Source organism: Rhineura floridana, chromosome 2, assembly GCF_030035675.1.
Source record: "Rhineura floridana isolate rRhiFlo1 chromosome 2, rRhiFlo1.hap2, whole genome shotgun sequence".
Lineage (NCBI taxonomy): Eukaryota > Metazoa > Chordata > Lepidosauria > Squamata > Rhineuridae > Rhineura > Rhineura floridana.
In genome coordinates, this window is record NC_084481.1 from 119,364,171 (window position 1) to 119,385,386 (window position 21,216).

Genomic DNA, 21,216 nt, shown 5'->3' on the forward strand with positions numbered 1-21,216 from the left:
ACCTTCCTACCAGCCTGGGAATGGGTGGGTAAATAATTGTGTTGTGCATGGCTATATGTGTTAGGAAACTACTTGACAAGTTTCAGTGAAGGTTGTATTCATTCTCTGTGCAGATGAACACTATTGATGAGGAAGAATGATGGGGTGGTGTTGGGCTCAAAAGTAACTCTGATTTCCTTTTCTTTCTACAGTCCTACTTTGTTACAGATTATGATCCAACAATTGAAGATTCTTACACAAAACAATGTGTGATAGATGAGAGAGCAGCAAGATTGGATAGTAAGTTGGCTGTTGTTGTCGAATTTTTACTGGCTGTAGTACATATGTTTGCTGTCTTGTCCAAACAGGTGCTGACACAATTGCCCTTACCTATGTATACTGACTATAATTTTATGTGATCTAGGCATTTGCTAGTTCAAGCCTTCTCTTGCCCTTTGTGGTACAGTTTTTCACCTCTTCATTTGGAAGCTAAAGGCCAAACCAGATATGGGTGTCTAGTATAGTGCTTGCTGGTTCACCTAGGATAGGCAGGGGTAGGGTTAACTTTTAAAATTAAATGGAACTAGTATAGGATGGGAACAACACTTGCCCCTTCCCTACTTTATCTTCCTGAGCTCTGCTGCTTTAGGACATTCCACAAATTTATTTTCTTACATTTATAGACCACCTTTCTTCCATCATGGGACCCAAGGCCCCATACATGTGGTTCCCAGGTGGTCTCCAATCCAGGCACTGACCAGACCCTGCCCTGCTTAGCTTTAGCAAGCTGGTGGCTTCAAGTACCTTCAGACCATACCCTGGGACTCGTGGCTCACTGGGCTGGAGAGAAAGTCTTAAAAGAAGTAGAGCCTAGGGAGCGGCAAGTTTCACTCCTGTCCCCTATGTGCTTTGGTTTTAATAGTTGAAAGTGAATTCTGCTTTGAAGCCAATTGTCACAGACATGTTTGTTCAATGTGTGCGTGCAGCTCCCATGGCCCTAAGGCCAATCTGCATGTGGGGAAAGAACTGTTACAGAAACTTGCTCCCCAAGTAAACTAACCTTGACGATTGACTAGTGTTTGGAACGGGGTTCTGGTAACAAGGAGAACATTCTTGTCGGTCTTCACCTTGGGATGTAAAGTTAACCAGTCTCTCAACTCATTTAGTCCTAGATACAGCAGGCCAAGAAGAATTTGGAGCTATGCGGGAACAGTACATGAGGACAGGAGAAGGCTTTCTGCTTGTTTTTTCAGTTACAGATAGAGGAAGGTAAGGCAAAAACAAAATCTCTGAAACATGTATCAATACTTTGTGGGGACAGAGCTAGACAAAGTCACACTGAAATGACATTATGGCTTTCAGCATCATGCATTAATGCTAGAGCCAGAATCCACAGAACCATTCACCTAGTTCTGCCTGCCCAAGAGGATTGCAGACTTGTGTTCTTTGAAAAGCAGTTCTCCATAGCACATGGCAAATCGCTTTTTTAACAAACTGAAGAGAGTTTGGAAATCATATTGAGAGAGTTTGTAAAGGCCTGCCATTTTAAAGGAAGTTTTAAAAAGTTTGTGCTGGGTGTATAATAAGGTCTTGGGATGTCTAATGGACTGGAGGGTGGACATTATTCAGTTCTCATCTCTGCAGCAAATAGTTGTTAAATGTCCATAGGCCAATGTTTAACTCTGAAGTTGTGCATTCTTAGCATGTAGATGTTGTTTAATTTTTTTTGGTTCCTCCAGCTTTGAAGAAATCTATAAGTTTCAAAGGCAGATTCTTAGAGTAAAAGATCGTGATGAATTCCCTATGATTCTAGTTGGCAACAAAGCAGATCTGGACCACCAAAGACAGGTAAAATATTGGGCAGTAGTAAAATTCTGAAAAGGGAGTCCCCTTTGTTATGTGGACCTGCCATAGCTCTGTGGCAAAGCACATGCTTGGCATGTAAAAATCTCAGGTCTTTGCATTTCTGTTTCAGATTTCTGTTTCAAATCCTGCCCTAGAGAGCCACTGTCAGATAATGTAGACTGGAAGTGGGAAATGTTTTTCTGTTAAGGCCCTTGTTCTTTCCGGGGTGATGGACCCCATGCCAGCCGTGGGCAGGATCAGAGGCAAAAGAGGGAAGGGGCAGTCCTTTCTCTTTCTGCCTTTCCTCTTCCCCCCCCCCTCCTTGCCACCAGCATGCAGTTGGGCCACATGGGATTAGGCTGAGCCCACATGCCCATCCCTACTGTAGACAGTACTAAACTAAATAGATTAGTGGTCTGACTTGGTGTAAGGCAGCTTCCAAGGCTGACAGTTTGCAAGCTATAGGAGGAAAATGTCTATGACAACATCTACCATAATCAGATGGATTAGGCTACAGGTTATGCCCTCATTAAATCATTGGGCAGGACCATTATTATGTGTCACCCCTTTCCATGTGATAAGTATTTTTAGGGAGGGGACATTCTGGTGATGAGCAACTCGCTTTTGGCAGTGCATTTTTAGCATCAAGCAGCTGTAAAGGAGATCAGGCAGCACTGCTTTGCAGGAATGGTTGCTGAGATAAGGGCATCTGTAGTTGATACACATATGCTGTAATTAAGAGTCGTGATACTTAGGATGTGGCATAGGAAACTGGTCTTCCTGATTTTATTGTAGCACTTTCCACATTAAATCAACTTATTCTTTGAGTAATTGCCATGTGAATGTGATTCAGGTCAAAATCTGTGAGGATGAGACAGTGACCTATGACATCATTATCAAGGCATGAGTCTATTTCCAATTATGTTTACAACATTTGCCATCTAACAGTTACTCATCACATTAGAAAGTGGTCAGGAAGACTATCTCTTATTAATAGCTGTAGTAACCTCCTCTAGTAAAAATGGCATATTCCATTCCAAATACAAGAAAGTAGTTGTCCCTTCTATGAACAAGTATGTGTTTTTATTTACTATCTTTTTGGTATCTAGGAAACTATTCAAAGAATTGTTCTATTTTGGCCCTCCAGATGTTGCTGAACTATGATTCCCATCATCCCTGGCCATTGGCCATGCTTGCTGGGGCTGATGGGAGTTGTAGTTCAGCAACATCTGGAGGGCCAAAGGTTCCCCACAGCTGCTTCATGGCACTTATTTATTTCATTAAATGTCTATCTCACCCTTTTTCCCAAAGTAGCCCAGGGCGGCTAACACATCCTGCTACAACAGTGGGCAGAATCCAGCTAATTGGCTTAATCAGCGAAGGATTGCCAGTTGCTTCCTTCACTGCATACCCTTTAAATCTGCCATGGGTTTTCCCCCAACCCTCCAGAACAGATTTGGGGGAGGGCATGGGGGGGGAAGTTCTGCTGCATAAGCAGAAATCTTTGCACTGATGGAATGAGTTAGTTGGATAATGCCCAATGATATTATGCACAAAAAAATATAGTTCAATTGATTTAGGGAAGTGTGTGTGATTGTACTGGTGTGGCAATACTGGAATAATAGTAAAGAATGGAACCAGAAATTATGTGGGTCCAGTCAAGTGACTTGCCATACTGTTCTGTTCTGGAACAGTTTTATGTGCTGTATAATTGTATTTTCTATGGTTGTAACCTGCCCTGGGACCGTATGGTGAAAGGTGGGTAAGAAATTTTATAAACAAATAGTGCCCCCCACTGTTAGTGAGCTTCTTGAGACAGATGTGTGTGTTATAAATATCCACAGCATAGCATGAAGAAGGGAGGTCACATAATTATGTGCATAGAGAAATGTCTCCTTATAAGGAAGCTGCTTTCTCTGGACTAAAATGTGTTAATGTGGGATCCAAATTCAACTTTTCCTGATCAATATTCAAAATTTTAATCATAGGGACTTAGGCTACATGAGTAGAAGATAGGTAATATTGGAGGAAGTGGAACAAGAGCTCATTTAGATCTAGTGCAAGGTCTACTAGCTATGACTACTGTGTGCCACCTCTGGGTTCAGAGGCAGTATGAACACTAAAAGTAGGAGAGGGCTATTGCCTTCATGCCTTGCTTATGGGCTTTTCAAAGCAACTCGTTGGTTGCTATGGAGAAGCAGAATGCTAGATCAGAACCATTGGTCTGATCTAGCAGTGCTCTTACATTTTTAGTATTCTTTTAATCACTGAAGCATTATGCTTATTGGTCTGAGACCCATGTATAAATGTGAATCTTCTGTATCTCAACTCCACATTCTAATTTTATATAGAAACAATTAGATTCTTAGCCTTATTTGTCTCCTTTTTGTTAAACATTTAGAGCTTTGGGATCAAAATTAAAAAGCATTTGTATTCAAAAAATATATTGACAAAGACCAGAGTTGATGAAGAACTCTATGTATGGAGAATTGCACTGCCGAGAGTATGCAAAAATTGCTGTAGGTGATAACAGAGCATACATTAGGTAAATCAACCAATTTGAATGCATTGGTAGATTGCTGAATATATCCTATCCGTTCTTGTTTTCAGGTAACACAAGAGGAAGGACAACAACTAGCACGGCAGCTGAAAGTAACATATATGGAAGCATCAGCAAAAATACGACTGAATGTAGACCAAGCTTTTCATGAACTTGTCAGGGTTATAAGGTAAGCCATGTATTGTAAAGTGTAAATGTTTAATTGTATCCATCTGGACAGTATTGTCACAGTGACCTGGTCATTTAACAGAATTATGTAACGGGAAACTTAATTAATGTTGCCAAGATCCCAGCATGGATTGTCCTATCTATACCCCTGAGTTTTTATAGGCAACACATTATACAACTGCAGGTTTTAGCACTGGGACTTGCTCAGCTTCCTCCAATACTTTCATCTTCAGCCCTACACATTTAGAGAAATTAACAATGATCCGTATTAACATGATAGCTTGATTTTTAGCAGAGGACTCTGTGGTTAGTTGAAAAAAGTGAGTGCACTTTATATATGGGATTGTATTGGGCTGAAACTTACTTTTTTAATCAGCAGCTTTTCTTGTTTCACAGGAAATTTCAAGAACAAGAATGCCCTCCTTCACCAGAGCCAGCAAGGAAGGAAAAGGACAAGAAAGGATGCCATTGTGTCATCTTCTAAGAATCCTCTGAACTAAGCTATCAACTGCCAGATTAATTCTCTCCACCTACCTTTCTATGTGTCTCGGTGTTTTGTCTTGCCTTATATGTGCATGTTGTATAAATGGTCACCAAAGTAGCCTTAGGCTAAAAGAACCAGGCTGACCCAGTCTAGAAGACATCTTAGTCATCTCAGGACAGATGTCAAAACACTAAGGCTTCTTTTAAAACTCCCCAGTTTCTTTCTTACAAAAAGAAGCTTGCACCTTGTGGAGTTTTATTCACGGTAGAAACAAAACAATCTTAAACAAGTTATTGAAGTCAAGCTTAATCATTGCAGGTATGGATATTTCCCCCCCACTTGTGACATCCTCATTAATTACACTCAAGAGGGAATCCTCTGATAAAAAAGTATAGTATTTTTTAAAAAGTGGATTTGGAGGTTTTACCCTTTAATTAGGTTAGACTTCAGAATTCAGCTTGCCTTACAGGAAGCCAATACACTGAATTTCATTGTCAGTAAAGCTTTTGTGTTTCAGCTCTCGTTTATGCTGCAGCTTTTCAGTGGTTGACAGTCTACTGTATTTATTTTATGACTTCAGTAATAGCTACAGGATTATTACTGTTACTACTATGTGGCCAAATACCTGGGCTCACTCCGGACTTGGGCATTTCAGTTTTGGAAGATTTTACATCATGGTTTGGAATAAATTGTGTCTTCCTTTTTGTATTTCCAAGTAAGGGATTCAAGAAAACTAAACCTGTAGCTGTTTTTGTTTTCATGTAATATAAAAAGATGAATTTGCTCTTTTCATTGTCAGATGATTAAATGTTTTTTGCTATATACTTTTATACATTATTTTCTTATCAAACTAGTTAACAAGTATTTTTATATGTTTGTAAGCAAATATGCTTTCATGGCATAACTTGTGTATATGTAAAGATGAGTATTTAATTCTCACAGTACACTTTTAACTGACAAAATTAATGCAAGGTTTGCAGAACTGTGGTAGAACCTCTTTTCTGTTCCAGCTGTATCCACCAGTGGCCAATTATGTGCCTGCCCAATGTATCTGTTAAACCGTCATGTTTTTCAAATTGCCTTCCATATCCTTTACAAATGACTGACCATTATGTGACTATTAAACTGTACAAACCTTTACATGACTGTTCAGTTGTAAATGGTGTTCAACTTTGAATGATGCAACCTATAGCCAAAGAATTCAGGATTATTCTGTGACATTAAATACTGAGTTGTATTGACAATTATGTCACCTTACAGAAGGCATAAAATGGTTATTAAAAATACTTGCATAATTTCAGGGCCTAGAAATAAAAATAACATATAGTCATTTCTGGAGGGGGTAAGCCCACTGCCTTTTTTTTTTTTTTTCATTTTAGCTCTGGAGGTGTTGGAGACAACAGACCTGTTTCTGAAATGGCAATATAAACTTTCTGACTAAAATAGCTCAAAAGCTGCCTTATTAAAACATGACAACTCATCCTGGTGTAAAACAATGGAAAATGGCTTTTTAAATTATATTGTTGTGAGCAGATACCCGGTGACTGTTGAAGTGTAGCAACTATAGAAAATTGTGTAGATTCCCGTTCTGTGCCCGGTACTTCCGGGCAAAGGGGCATGTTTGCGGCCACAGCCGAAGCCCTGGCCGCCATTGGGTGGGCGTGTGTGCACGCGGTGCGCCGGCGTGCCATCGTGACACACAGGAAGGAGGCGGGGCGGCTGAAGGCCATTTAAGGCCACTCCACCAGCCTCCCGCCCTCCTTTGAATTTTGGTGGCTGAGGCTTTGTGGCGGCGGCTGCTGCGCGGCGCGGGGAGCCTCCCGGCGCGGGCGAGGCCTTCCGGCCGCGGCGGGACCTTTGGTGAGCCGGCCTTTGGCGGCTGAGGCTTTGTGGCGGCAGCTGCTGCGCGGCGCGGGGAGCCTCCCGGCGCGGGCGAGGCCTTCCGGCCGCGGCGGGGCCTTTGGTGAGCCGGCCTTGCGGGGGCAGCGGCGGGACGCGGGGGGCCTTATGGCCGCGATGGGCCGGCCTTGCGGCTGCGACGAAACACGTGAGGACTTCCAGCGGCGGCAAGGCGCGGGAGGACTTTCAGCCGCGGCGAGGTGGTGTAAGGAAGATTTATGGTTGCATTCCTAAGCACACTTAGAGAATAAATAAGGCCCACTGAATACAGGGAGAATTACTTCTAAGTAGCATAGAAAGGATCAGCCTGCTTATGCTATTCTTCTCAGTTGCACTCGGTAGAATAAGATCTAAGCTAGTGCTTTGTTGTTTGATTGTTAATCATGCAATGAGTGCCAGCCAGGGACCTTTACCAGCTTCTTTTTAATTACTTGGTTGGCTTCTTGGTTTATCTTCCCAGTTGCCATCAAGAGGTCTTTTTCAGCCCTTGCACTCGGTAAAATAAGATCTAAACTAGTGCTTTGTTGTTTGATTGTTAATCAGGCAATGAGTGCCAGCCAGGGACATTTACCAGCTTCTTTTTAATTACTTGGTTGACTTCTTGGTTTATCTTGAAAGCACCATCCTGTGCATCAGTGAGAATTTCAAGCATGGCAACGAGGTTAATAAAGATTTTGGCCCCCAAACTACTTGATTAGTCCTGTTGATTCTCTGTGGCTGTTCATAAAAAGGCAGCTGCTTCATTATCCTGATCTACCCATGGAACTATAAAGAGCAAGCTAGCATCTAATCCATGTTTTTCAAAGTATCCTAGCAGGAGGATATGTTAATATGCAGTGGAGATGGAAAATGCATCTGAAGTTTAAATGAGTCAGAACTGCAGATCCCTGGATAGTGGGAATTCAGGTGGTTGATTTTTTGTTTGAACATCAAAACCATTCAGTACAATTTAGTTGAGTGTTTTTGTTTTTGTTTAAAAAACAGCTGCTTATTTTTGTTGTCAATCATTTAATTCCTATTTAATTCACTGCACAGAATGGTGAATCAATGTGATACAATGGGTGACAATACTGTTTAAAAAGGGATTCAGCTGAAGAACCAAACTGAGGTATCACAACAGTTTACGAAAATGAAAAGCTAGGTGATCTTATGATTATAAGTCAGCCTTCCCTAACCTGGTTTCCTCCAGAGCTTAGCAGCCATGGGTTAAGAGCATAAGAAGAACCTGCTGGATCAGGCCAGTGGCCCATCTAGTCCAGCATCCTGTTCTCACAGTGGCCAACCAGGTGTCTGGGGGAAGCCTGCAAGCAGGACCCGAGTGCAGGAACACTCTCCTCTCCTGAGGCTTCCGGCAGCTGGTTTTCAGAAGCATACTGCCTCTGACTTAGGGTGGCAGAGCACAGCCATCATGGCTAGTAGCCATTGATAGCCCTGTCCTCCATGAATTTGTCTAATCCTCTTTTAAATTTAATCCTCCTTTAAATTTCAGCCTCCTGCTGCCTGTGGCCGCCACTTCTTTTGCAGAATAACCTAGAAAGATGCTCTGTCATAACGTAGCGGCCATTTGGATTGGAGCAATGCAATGTAATTACAAAGAGCAGGGGCTTTTTGAGGAGGGTGGGGGGCAGCTGGAGACAGAAGGGAGGCGGCAGGAGCCTGTAGGGACCCCAGTTAGTGCTGCAACCTCACCTCCAAAACTACCTCAACTCCAAAATGCAAAGGGAACTCATCCCCCCTTTTTTCACTGTTAAGCTTCTCCCCGCCCCCCCAAATACGTTCTTCAAACCCAGGTAAAAATATATGAACCTTTCCATCAGTTAAGTCCCATAAACCTCTGTCCTAAAACCCATTTAATCTGTGATATTCTGAGTAAACACACATAGGATTCTGCTGTATGTGTGCAATCACATGCACCCTTCCAGGGGAAGAAGTAATGAGACACTCGGGGATTTTCTCATAAGTAAGTATGCATAGAATTGGTCCAATTCATATTTCTCTGAGTAAATTATTTAAACATAATGGAATTAATCACGTGCAGGCTGCACATTTGCTTGCCTCTTCACTTTAGCTAGTTTACAAACTGGTCTGTAGATAAGGTGCCCACCTTTTTACAGGCCTCTAGTCCTGTGCTTTTAAGGGTCATTTGATCTGCAGACATTAGAAGATGACATTGCTTAACTCCATGCCATCTAATAACTGCTGAATACGAACCTGCTATTAAAGGCACAACAACAAGCCAGAAGGATATGTGGGGCCAGGGCAGCCCCCAGCAGAGGCTGCTCGGAAAAAGTGTCCCTTCCCAGCTACGCTCGAGGGCTATGGACCTTGCTTGCAGACTGCCCAGTTATGGGGGGACTCATTTTATGATGTGGTTTTTCTTTATTATGCGGTTTTCCGGATAATATGGACACACTGGTCCAGGGGACAATTGATGAAGACATACAGTTGGGCAGGGTTATTGGCCCCTTCCCATCATCCCCTACCTCTGCTCTCTCAGCGCCCCCCCCCCCCCGTATAGTGCCCAAAGTGGCAGTGGGCAAAGTCTACCTGATTCACCATCCGTCATACAAGTGGGGTCACTCAGTGATGCCTTATGGGCAAGTGTGGCAGCTAATCTGCCTGCATTGCTGGCCGTTACACACGGTGGATTTTGAGCTGCTGAGTTTTGCCTGTTAAGTCAACTATGCAGCAGAGCATTACCTAGGGGCTGCTGTATTCTTGCATGGAGCACTTCAGCCCCTTCTTGGAGACGAGAGGGCTCAGAAGCAGTGGGGCACTACTTTCATGATTTACAGTTTACGGGTAGGGCAGACTTTGGGTGCATATTAGCACCTGATGGCACAGTTTATAGCGTAGCTATGAGCTGGGGGGTTCCTTTGGCAGCTGGGGAAAGGGAAGATCCTGCCCCAGTGTTCACCTTCCAGGGTATGAAGACTGACTTTTGGACCCAGGGCTGCAGGCTCCCCTGGAAAAGCTTGAACTGTTGCAGATCAAGATCCTACAGTTTTCAGGGGCTGGGGAAGGTGTTTGCTTCCTCCCCTTCAGGTGTTGGGGGCCTTCTACGGTGAGGGTGAGGGTGCCATAACAGGGATTTCACAGCCTTACCACAAGTTCAAAGTTTTTGGCTGCCTTGTGCGCCAACCTGTGGTGTGGCCCCCTCCTTTCCTGCGGCGCGTCAATGGTGTTTCAGTTAGAGGAAGGACCGACTCAGCTAGTCCCATACCGCATACTGGGAGATGGGGGAAGGGAGTCAGAGATGGCCATATGCCTATCTGCTGCCCCAGCATGCTCACCAGCTATCAGAGGGCAGGAGGGGATTCCTGGGAGTTAGGGGCTGGCAGGGGCTATGCAAAGTGTGGCCTATTCCTATGAATCACGTGCTGGAATTCATCACATGGTAGGAGTGTAGCTTGTCTGTCAGTGTGTCGCAAGGTAGGCTGGCAGGGGGCCTTTAGGACCATTCAGATGTCTTGGGATATGTCATGTGCTGGCCAGCTGGCCCATGCACACCCCCATACCCCTTATCCTCATCCTCCATGTTCACCTGACCCGCCAGGGATGGTTGATCAGGGAGGTGCCCTGAGACCATCATGCTTCAAAGCTCAGCAGTTGCATGTAGCGGCCCTCACACTTAATTCGGAGCCTTCCGGATGGGGGGCGAGGGTGTTTGGGGGCCAGGTCAGACTTCCAGGCAGACCAGGGGTGCAAGAGTTAGTCCACATTATTTTACCCTCCCCCTGGACTGGACATTTCCCCATGACGGCGTCATAGTGTTTTTGGCCTGAAGCTACAGGCCTGGTTGCCTGATATTCAGGGATAGGGATCTTCCCTTATAAAGTTTCAGTCTAGTGTCGCAGTGCCTGGGAGCAGACCCATGGGGGTTTGAGGGACATGCTCCTCCGGAATGGGGGTTGCCTACCCGGCAGTGGAATTGCCTACCTGGGACGGTCCATTTGGTTTTGGTATATGCAGGTGCACGCCATCAGGAGGTGGAAGTAGGGGGCGCATGGAATACATTCACCCTGGGGGTGAGTCTGAAGGTCCGCGACCCAACTGTTCACGATTGTTTCTGTTTTGGCAGGTTGCTGGATGGGGATGGAGCAGACGCGCAGCCTACTCTGCAGTCATGGCATGATCTCATAGGCTGGCCTTGGGGCCGCAAACGCACATTGGTTCACAGCTGGGCCTCGGATGGTGGACCACAGTTTGGTGGCTGGGTCGACAGAGTATGCACTGGAATGGTCTCCTACCCATGTTGTTCCAGCAGGGTTCAGGGCGGAAGGTTCTGCAGGTGGTGGTCATTCCCCTGGGTGGGAATTACCTTGGTTACTGAAGGGCAAGACATGTGAGGACATGCAGTTGAGGCCACAATAGCATCTGTTCGTCTGCTGTGGTCAGACAGGAAGGGCAAGGCCCTCAGTGGCAGGCATGTGAGGACATGCAGTTGAGGCCTCGGTAGCCTTGGGTCGTCTGCTGTGGTCAGACATGGAGGGCAAGGCCCTCAGTGGCAGGCATGTGAGGACATGCAGTTGAGGCCTCGGTAGCCTTGGGTCGTCTGCTGTGGTCAGACATGGAGGGCAAGGCCCTCAGTAGCAGGCATGCGTGGACATGCAGTTCGTGGGGCAACGATGGCATCTTCCAGATGGACCTGCAGAGGGGTCTGCACGAGATTCTTATCGGGTGTGGGGTAAAGGGAGACTAAGCAGAGGCTTGTCCCCCTTTTGTGGCAAAGAAGTGCGGGAAAAGGTTTAAAGGGAAAGGGCAGCTAGGTGACACCTTTAGGCACCTTTGGGGGCGATTGGCGGTCCGGGGGCCTGCAGCTCAGGGCTATACGGCCCGGGGGGCAGAACACGGGCCGCCTTTGGGGCCAACGTGCCTCATCCGCTCGGAGTTTCACGGCTCCGGGGGGCGGTGATGCGGGTTGGACCCCCTACACATCTTCAGGGTGTGGCCTGAGCTGGGGTCTGGCACAGGGCAGCCCCGGGCTCAGGCAAGGTTTAGTCGCCCTATGGCTGCAAGCAGGCTTTGCCTGGATCATCAGAATGCTCCCGCACTTGATTTCCCCTCTGCAGGTTCATTATTCTAATTGATTCCGTTTAATAAAGTGGCCCATGATTTAACCCAATGAATGGTGTTTGTGTTTTATTTCGGCAATAGGCCGCAAGCTTCTCTCCAGTTCAGTTCTCGCTGCTTCATTTTTAAATCTTTAAAGATTTAATCACACCAATTGACTCTTTGGGAAGGAAACTAGGAAACTACATACACCAATTACATCAGAGTCCTCTGCTTCAATTTGTTTTAGCATTTGCAGAAACCCTTTTGAGAATCCAGTAAACTTGCTGTGGTGGTAGAATTTGTAGTGCTTGCATAAATCAAGGTGTTTCTTAACTTTCAACTTATGAACAGTTGCAAGACAACAGACATGATGGGAATGCAGTCCTCTTCATGTGCAAACTTAATTGTGCCTTTCTCTCCCCCCCCAAAAAACCCTCCACAAAGCGCAGATAACTTTATTCAGTGCCAGATGTGTCAGGTCCAACTTCACTCATTGGCAAATGAGTGCTTTGCTGTGTTGAAAAATAATGAGAATCGGTGAGGCAGTGCATATACAAATATAGCCTGTGTGGATATTGTCATCCCTTCTTTCTCTTGTATTTTCTTTGAAGAGAGATCAGGAGGAGATCTTGGACTCAGGTATTCACTTCCCGATCTTCCCAGTCCTTATTTGTAGTCCCCTCACCCAACTGTGTTGGTATTTCTTTATCTCCTAGAGTCAGAAGATTAGTTTGGTAGTTTGATTCTTCCTATAGCAAGAGGAAGAGAGTAATGTACGAGCCCACAGCCCGCTCATCCAGTCTTCCTGCAGAATCTGAACAGATTCTCATCTTTGAGATTAGCGAAGGCTTATTATCTAATGATGACTCTTGTTTGTTTTCTATTTAAGTCTAAAGCCTTGGAATAGTAAATCTCATTCTGTGTTCTACCAAATTATGGACACTGACAGTGAGCTATGCTTTATTCATGAAACTCTTACTGTAACTGTTTCAAATTTCTAAGACTATATTTTTTTGTGAATGAGGGAGGCATGAGTAGCCTGTTAATGATCTTAACTGGTGTGTGTGTATAATACACGCTGGCCTTTGAGCCTCTTTCCAGGCCACACCCTTCACTGCATTTGTCCTCAGCCCTCCTTGACTTCTCTGTGTCCTTAAACTGTGGTGATGCTTTGCTTGCTGGGATGGAAGTTGGGGTGTGAGGCGGAGAAAGAGATCCTCTGACTCGTGTGAGCCTCAGAAGTAGACTTCTGTACAACTGTAAGAGTAGCATCCGTTGCCTCACCCACCACTGGCATGTGGCCCCTGGAAGGTTCCTCATTGGAGAATGCAGTTCTTGGGTTGGGAAAGCTTCCCCATCTCTGAACTGGTGGAAGCCAAACCCCTTCACCACTTTAGATAAATAACTAAGTAGTTACTGTACAAGATGGCAGTTATGTACCCCTGGTATTTAACACACATAACTTCTTGTACAAACCCCATCTTGAAAGGACCGCAGTATATTGTTTAACAGATCAAACTTTTTTAAATGCCACCTTGCTTTGCTCCCGAGCGCCTTCAGATCTCCATCTTGTTAGTTATCTTGTGGCATATGAAATATTTCCAATGTTTCAATAACTTTGGGTGCATTGGGAAGAGAAAACAATGGAAAGCTTTAGGGATAAGTCTGGCTGTCTTGCTCCTGTCTCCATGGAGTACACTACCCCTGCTGTTTAGGTTGCTCAGTGAGGGGGAGAGACAGATGTCTAATAGTAGTGTGTCCGGTGCTCCTTCAGCTGGCCAGAAAGAGCAACTGGTGTCCCAGTTGTGTGCCTTTCTCAGCAACCACAGGAACCAGCTCTGGTTCCACTCAGTCTCTTCACACAGGATGAGAGAGGATATAGTCAATATCCCAGCTGTTAGTGGAGGGCAACTGTGGCAACACAATAAGCCGGAGCTGACCGTCTCCTGCATGTAGTCTAAGACCCCACCACAGATAGAACAAGTTATGATTAAAAAAATTGTAAAAATGCAAATGGCCTTATTTCAGTATGCATGCCCAAGGGGAATTGTTAAGATGGAAAACATTCTGTAGAGAAACAACTCTTTCCTGTACACCTGTCTTTATTTTTCAGGTTTGGCCTTGGGCCAGAGTTCACATCTTTCACTGAAGCACCAGTTGCTGCCCACTCTCTGGTTATTAGTGCAGACCAGAGTTGCCAAATACTTTTGGTATAAATGGTACCAAACGACTCTGAAGCTGTACACTGATTGTCTAGTCAACAACATTGAAAGGGGATTCTTTGGAACAATAGAAGGAGAGATGTCGAGAGGTGTGTTCAGGTATCTAACTTCCACCCAGGTCTTTAACAAAGGAACTAGTTTCTTTTGGTTAGTTTTAGGATTTGCCTTTACTCTGTGTATGTCATGTCCTCTTCTGACTTCACTGCAATCTTTTTTTTTGCATGCCAACTTTGCTTATTTAATATATAAGCACAATGAGTTTTTTTTTAGAAAGAGCCACAGCTATCCTTAATAGTATGTCAGCTGTGTACGTGACAGAATACAGATAAAGCACTTTTTATTCAAATAGAGTTAAATACAGTAGAGATGGTGTACTAGATGTTGGTAAGTATAGTGTTGTGCTATGCTAATGCAACACAGTGTGCTGTGTGTTTTTACATCTTTTAAATACTTAGTGAAATTCTAGGGCTAAGACATTGGATTGTATTAGATATTACAAGGCCTTCCTACTAGTTTCTAGAATAATACAAGTTGTGCCATGATGTCACACTGTCAACTTTTATTTATGGTCGTCTAATCTGGGGGAGGGGGACTAATCTGTGTCTACATGTTACATAAGGGTTAATATTTGTATAACTTAAGATCACAATAGCAGTGCATGTTCAGCAGCTTGGCAGTTCAAAGAAAAATAGTAAACAACAAAGGGTTGGGACAAAACTATTGAATAAAACTTTTCGGAGACGCCATGCAGCGCACAATAGTTTTTTTTATCTATACAGCATTTGAGAACTCTATACTAGAACTGGCAAGCATGAACAAACCTCAAGGCAGCCACTCTGTTCTTGAACTATTTTCGTTTCCACCCCATTGGTTTCCCAGTTCTTCCATGCTGCAGAACAAAAACATTATTGGAGAACATTATTTCTTGTTCTGAGACTGGTTGATCTCAATATCATAAATTTCTCAGTAAGCAATATCAAATTGGTGTTTTCTTTCACTGCAAATGGCGTCTTCTAACCCTTTTTTCAGTATTTCTTTTTTATGTACCTAAATTGTTGGAACAAGTGCTGCTGTTTTGAAATGATCGTGTACATTCAAAAGATTAATCTTTGTGTTAGATGTATTTTCCTTTTGTTGGACAGTCTTTTTCTTACTTTTTTAGATGCATCTCATCTTGTTATCGCTTATCTGACAAATTAATAGGTATATTAGGGAAACTAAAAATTAATCCGAAAAGCAGCAGTCTGCACAACAGAAGCTTAGATCAAAGACTTTAATTAAAAGCATTATGTTGGGTATGTTCCCAAGAAGCTATGCTTTCATTGGAATTTAAAGTGTGCTGCTTGATCAAGGGTTTTTTTCCGCAGAGAACTGTTCAGTAACTATTTGCTTACCAAGACATTCTGGACACTTTCGTGTAGCCAAGAGCTCCATATGCATATAGAGCACCGTCATGGCATTAGCTCAGCAATCTAGGTGCATGTGCCCATTGAAACCCTGAGCCACAATCAGTGTTTGGTCACGTGTCTCAGTAGAGAATATACCAAAATTGTCACACAGATGGTAAGCAATTTGATCACTCTCATTTGAACATGCTCTATGGGACCAATCAAGCAACAAGCAGCATTCTCAACAGATGAGCAGTTTGGATTCATTGGTCAGTGTGCCTGGAACACACAACCCGGCTCTACTTATTTAGGCCGCATCTCCTCCTGACACTAGCATGGTGTGAAAACAGACATTTTACATTTAAGGTACATGAAATTCCATGCTAAGAAATGAATGGCAACAGGAGAGGGAAAGAAAAGGAATTCTCAACAAAATGCTCTTTCTTTTCTCTCCTATACAAGTGTCCCCCCCCATTTTACTTCCTTTGTTCTTTTTCACCCCAACTCTTGTGAAGCCCTTGCCTCAACACCTTAACCCCTACTTAAACTATGTATAAACAAATGCATTAATTTTGCTATTGCATTTATATCCCACCTTTCCTTAATGGAGCTGAAGGTGGCATACACAGCTCTTCCCTCCCTGTTTTATCCTTGAAGCAACTCTGTGAGGTAGATGGTGCCTGTTGCAGAGAGCTTCATGGCTGTGGTGATATGAACACTGGTCTCCCAGATACTAGTCAGACATTAGCTGCTACACCACACTAGCCTTGTGCATATTCTTCTGATACTCTTGCCTCTGTCCTCCCACTCCTGTCCATAGTTAATTTGTAGCTTCCTTGAGACAGGGATCTGTGTTTGCTGAAGTTACTCCATTTAGAATCCTCTCCTCTGCTGCTGCTGTATAAATCCCCAGCCTGGCTGATTTTACATACAGTAAATTCTGGTATGTAGAATCTTCCCTTCCACAAACACTCCCTGAACCCCGTGATCTCCACTTTATATGTCATATAATTACATCTCGGGACCAACTGATGAAAACTGCCTCTGTTTTTAAAAATGCTGTGACATTCAAAGAATGTAGGGAAAATGGCTGACGAATTAAATCCTTCAAGGCATTAAGCGGTGTTCTTCTATGGGAAATAAAAGTTAAAAGCATGTGGTTTCAGGAATAAGATCATAAAGCGATTCTGAGTGATCCTTTATGATGAAAAATCTTAAGCTTTCTAAACAGTTGCAATTGGCCTGTGGCAGTAAGTACAGGTATGCTTTAACTTCTTTTTTGTTTGCTGTAACATCGAGCTCTGATGAATGGGGAGTGGAAATCCAAAGTTCCTCTATACTGAGAACACCTAGATCACCAATTGTAATGTGAGACCCGCTAAGAGGTGTTGGAGACTAATAAAGGATTCTGATTTTTTAGGTAAGCTTCACTGTAAGTAAACTGCTACTTGGATTTGAAAATGTGTCAGCTGGTCAGCTGTAACTGACAGCCTTGACAAGAGTACCAAAATATAAGCCATTTTTTTTAAAAAAAAAAATCACTTGGAATACATGCACCCAAGGGGAATTTTGTCTTTTGCCACAAAGATGCTCTATCAAAGGGGTAATTTTAACACATGAGAAATTGCTGAAGAGATTTAGAACCCATTACAACAACTGCATGATTCTTCAAGAGATGAAGTGAAACTGGTAGGTTGGTGTATCTTTTGAATGTCGAGGGCTTTTTTCTTAATAGTTGCATTTGTTTCCATGACAACTGATTCATTAACTGCTAAGATAGCTGCCCCCTACACTTTCAAAGTAGCTCTTCCAGATACAGTATTCCTGTTTTTCCCAGCAGTTCAGTGTCTCTTGTTGAACATCATGAACTGGTAGCCTGGCCTAGTCGAAGTAAGCTTCCATCACTGCCTTTGTACATAGAAAACACTTTATTTAATGGGGCTTATATACTGCTTAATCATCAACCCCTCTTAAGCAGTTTACATAAAATATACACTAATATTACTAATAAAATCAGGTGCTAAAAACAAGTTAGGCTAAAAAAAATTCAAAATTACATTATAAAATAAAATGACATGTTATAATGCATGTCAAATTTACATATCTGGGTAGGCTTGCTTAAGCCTTTTGGCTGATGACAAAAACAGAACAGCAAAGGTGCCTGCCTAACATCAAAAGGCAGGGAGTTCCAAAGAGTAGGTGCTGCCACATTGAAGAATCGATTCCTTGCAAGTGCGGAAGAAATGTTATGTGGCATGTAAAAGTGCCAGTTCTGTCAATTGAAGTGCGCATGTAGGTTTAGAAACTGATGTCCCTTTTGTGAGTGAATTGTATGAAATGGGTATTGTGTTAAAAGGGATTGTGGGGCCACACCATTGGTCATGCAGGTCCTAGGCTTGGTCCCTGACATCCTGGTGTGGAAATCCTATGCCTGTAGACTTCTATGTGACCTGAAAGATTGTTCATTCATGGTCCTTGCTCGTATGGAAAGTCTAGGATTTCTCCTGCAGATGTTCTCTCCTAATGCCTGGATATTGGGGGCAGGGAAAGCTTTGTGATGTCTGGGGTGAGGCTGGCAATGTGTCCCCACAGCTCCTTCTCATGGACATAATAATGCCCCTTCTGAAGTCTTGACACCAAGCTGGAATGATTGCACGTGGATCTGTTTTTGTTCTGTATTTCACATAGGGAGAAGCCACTGCCAACTGTAAACTCTCAACAGAGCAGCAGATCCTTCCCATTCGAACTCCAACTTTCCTGAAACTATTTACAGGCCCATCTGTTTGCAGCTGAAAGAATTCCAGCTACAGATGGGATTGGGGAGGAAACGTTTGAGGGTGTCATCCAATAAAGATTAAGTTGTATCTGATCTCAACTTTACTATGCTGATGTGTTATACAGTCATCTGTGCGAAACCCCCTTCCTTTTGTTTGCTGTCATGAGAACAAGCAGAAGGATTAGGCTACAGATGACACCTTTCTATGTAGGCTTAGAAGAACACCAGTTCAGGTGTGACAGGAAAACAAAGTCTAAATTATAGGGATTATTTTATTTAGATTTGCTTCATACAGATCTGCTGCGGGTGTGATCTGTGGATCAGATACTGATGCTAGAGACTGGGTAGAATAGGCATTGTAAATGTAGATGTCGTTTACATGTAGTCGTTTTCCCCCATCATAGTCTCCTTTGTCTTCTTGCTTAGATACACCATTCTCTGCATTGTTGAGCATGCCAGGAACTCTGATTCAATTGTTCAACTGTTGAATGCTGAATCAACAGTTTGTCCAGCAGAGGGGGCCTTAAACATACTGCAAGCAGCAGAATTTCTACACCATAATTACATAGCTGAGAACAAGCTTAGATGCACTTCAAATCAGGCTGAATATTTCTAGTTCAAGCTAACAGGAGGGAGTTGCAAGCTGGCAAGCAAACTATATAGACTATCTTTTACATACAGCAACATTAAAAGCAAAGCTCTTGTTGCTTGGGTGTAAAGAACGGAACAAGATCAACTTCACTTTTTAACTATGACATTTCTTTTCCTCTTTTCTATTTGGCAATGCAGGTTGGTATATTTTCTCTTCTGCAGTTCTCTGTTGCATCTATTTCCCCTGCAGTGACAGAGACTAACCTTTATTTAATCTGACACATTCTTCATGAACTATTCTTACATGCCTCTGTGACATCATTAAGATACCACTAACTTAGGATCAGAAGGTATCCTAAGCAGACACAGGGACATCTAAATTAGACCAAATTAACAAATGTCTCAAATACCCACCTGCATTTAATAAAATATGGGTAATGTCCAGCACTAGTCATACACCAAGTAAACCCACTGAAATGCATGGAATTAAGCTCCTTTGTTTTTAGCTAGTCTACTTTGATATGACCCTGTATGTCTATGGATGCAACATCACAATCCTTTGTTCTATATTATACAGGGATAGCAAGGGAACTAATGAGGAGAGTTCCTGTCACATCTGCCTTTATCTCGTACCTCTTATTAAGAGTTGTTCTCCAATGCCAAAGCTGCTCAAGGAGGTTGCTTTCCCTAGTCACGATTTTATCCATCTTTGCCTAATTAGCATGCTTGCTCTTCCAGGAAATTTGGATAGGTTGTCAGACCTGAGAAGAACACAGACCCCTGCAGATTTCTTCCAGTGAAAGGAGCACTGTGCATTACCTGTGTTATTCTGTGATACGGGCCTGTTGCAGTTCAAGGTCAAACTGCCCATGTTGCCGGGTAGCTGCAGACAGTGAAGTTCTCAACAAAACTGTGTCCTAAAGCAGGGATAGGGAATGTGTAGTCCTTCAGATCATGTTGGACTGCAACTCCCATCAGTCCCAGGCAGCATTGTCTGGGATGATAGATAGTGCTGGTTGGGGCTGATGGGAGTTGCAGTCCAAAACATCTGGAGGTCACCTGACAGGAGAAGGCTGCTATAGTACATTTCTAGTTTTTCGGACAAGGATGAGGAACCTCTAGCCCTCCAGATGTTGCTGGACTACAGCTTCCATCATCCTAGACCATTGGGGGTGAGGAGAGGCAGTGGCTTCAAAAGACCGCTTGTATGGAGACAACAGTGTGTAGAGACCCTTCTCAATTTTCTACTGCTTGTGTAAAGAGATGGGTGGGTGACAGCTTCCAATTTTAGACCAAAGACTGACATAATATTTTGCTTGTCCTCATTTCACTGCAAGGCTCATCATTCAGAGTCCCTCTGATACTAGCAAATATATGGGGTCATCCAGAAAACGTTTGGGCCCCCATTGGTTATTTTCTTTCTACAAATTCACCTGAGAACATGTTTCTTTAAGAACATTATGTGGACTTAGGGTGAGCCTTTGGCACCAGCATCAAACTTGACAAGTATGTGATTTTTCCACCTTTGAAATCTAAAAAGACTGCACTGAGTACTGAATCTAGGAGAGCCTCCAGGGGAGTGATCTGCAGTACTGTGTTGGGCTTGGGAGAACAAAAGAAACACAAGCATGATTTCATTCCCTGACAGGCGTAAGCTGAAAATAATAAAAGTCTGTGTCATGTATCATGAGAAAACACAGAGGCACTGGTTCTGCTGGCGGCATGATGAGGTGCAGTATTTATAACTCCAGACACCAAGAGAAATTCTAGATTGGTCTAATATTCCATACATAGTATGCTCTAGGTTCTGCTCTGTGTTTTTGATTTTAATTTACACTGATTTGTTAGTTCAAAGTACTGATAAGTAATATGGAGTGATGCGGATGTAGTAACCATATGGTTGGTCTCTCTTACACAATTGTCTTACCCTAATGATACCGAACTGCTACAATAAAACTACTTCCAAATTGTGAGAAAACAGGCCTTTGAAGTAAGTCACATTGAATATCTGTGACATTTAACTCCCAAGCAAGCATGTTCAGGATTGGCCTGTAAGCTCTTTTCTCTACATAGGGATAGCTGTTGTGTAGCTCTGATCAAACCAGCAGAAAAGCAAATTATGCATACACTGTGATGTGTGTGTGTGTGTAGGTGTGTGTGTGTGTAAGAGAGAGACAAAATCAGTAATTGCATCTACTCAGACTATTACATTTGTATTTTGTGCTTGCTTCAAAGAGCTTTTAGCGTCA

At 43.3% G+C, this 21,216-nt stretch overlaps 1 protein-coding gene across 1 annotated transcript in view; it reads left to right on the plus strand.

Moving 5' to 3' along the window:
- The window catches only part of RRAS2 (RAS related 2), a 62,063-nt gene extending 55,887 nt beyond the window's left edge, over nt 1–6,176 (plus strand). Inside the window, exons 2-6 of the mRNA XM_061610309.1 lie at nt 192–279; nt 1,146–1,248; nt 1,719–1,827; nt 4,435–4,553; nt 4,949–6,176. Of these exons, the coding sequence (XP_061466293.1) occupies nt 192–279; nt 1,146–1,248; nt 1,719–1,827; nt 4,435–4,553; nt 4,949–5,036 (507 nt within the window). The 3' untranslated portion in view covers nt 5,037–6,176. The remainder of the gene's footprint in view (nt 1–191; nt 280–1,145; nt 1,249–1,718; nt 1,828–4,434; nt 4,554–4,948) is intronic.
- Nucleotides 6,177–21,216: the final 15,040 nt, after the last annotated feature.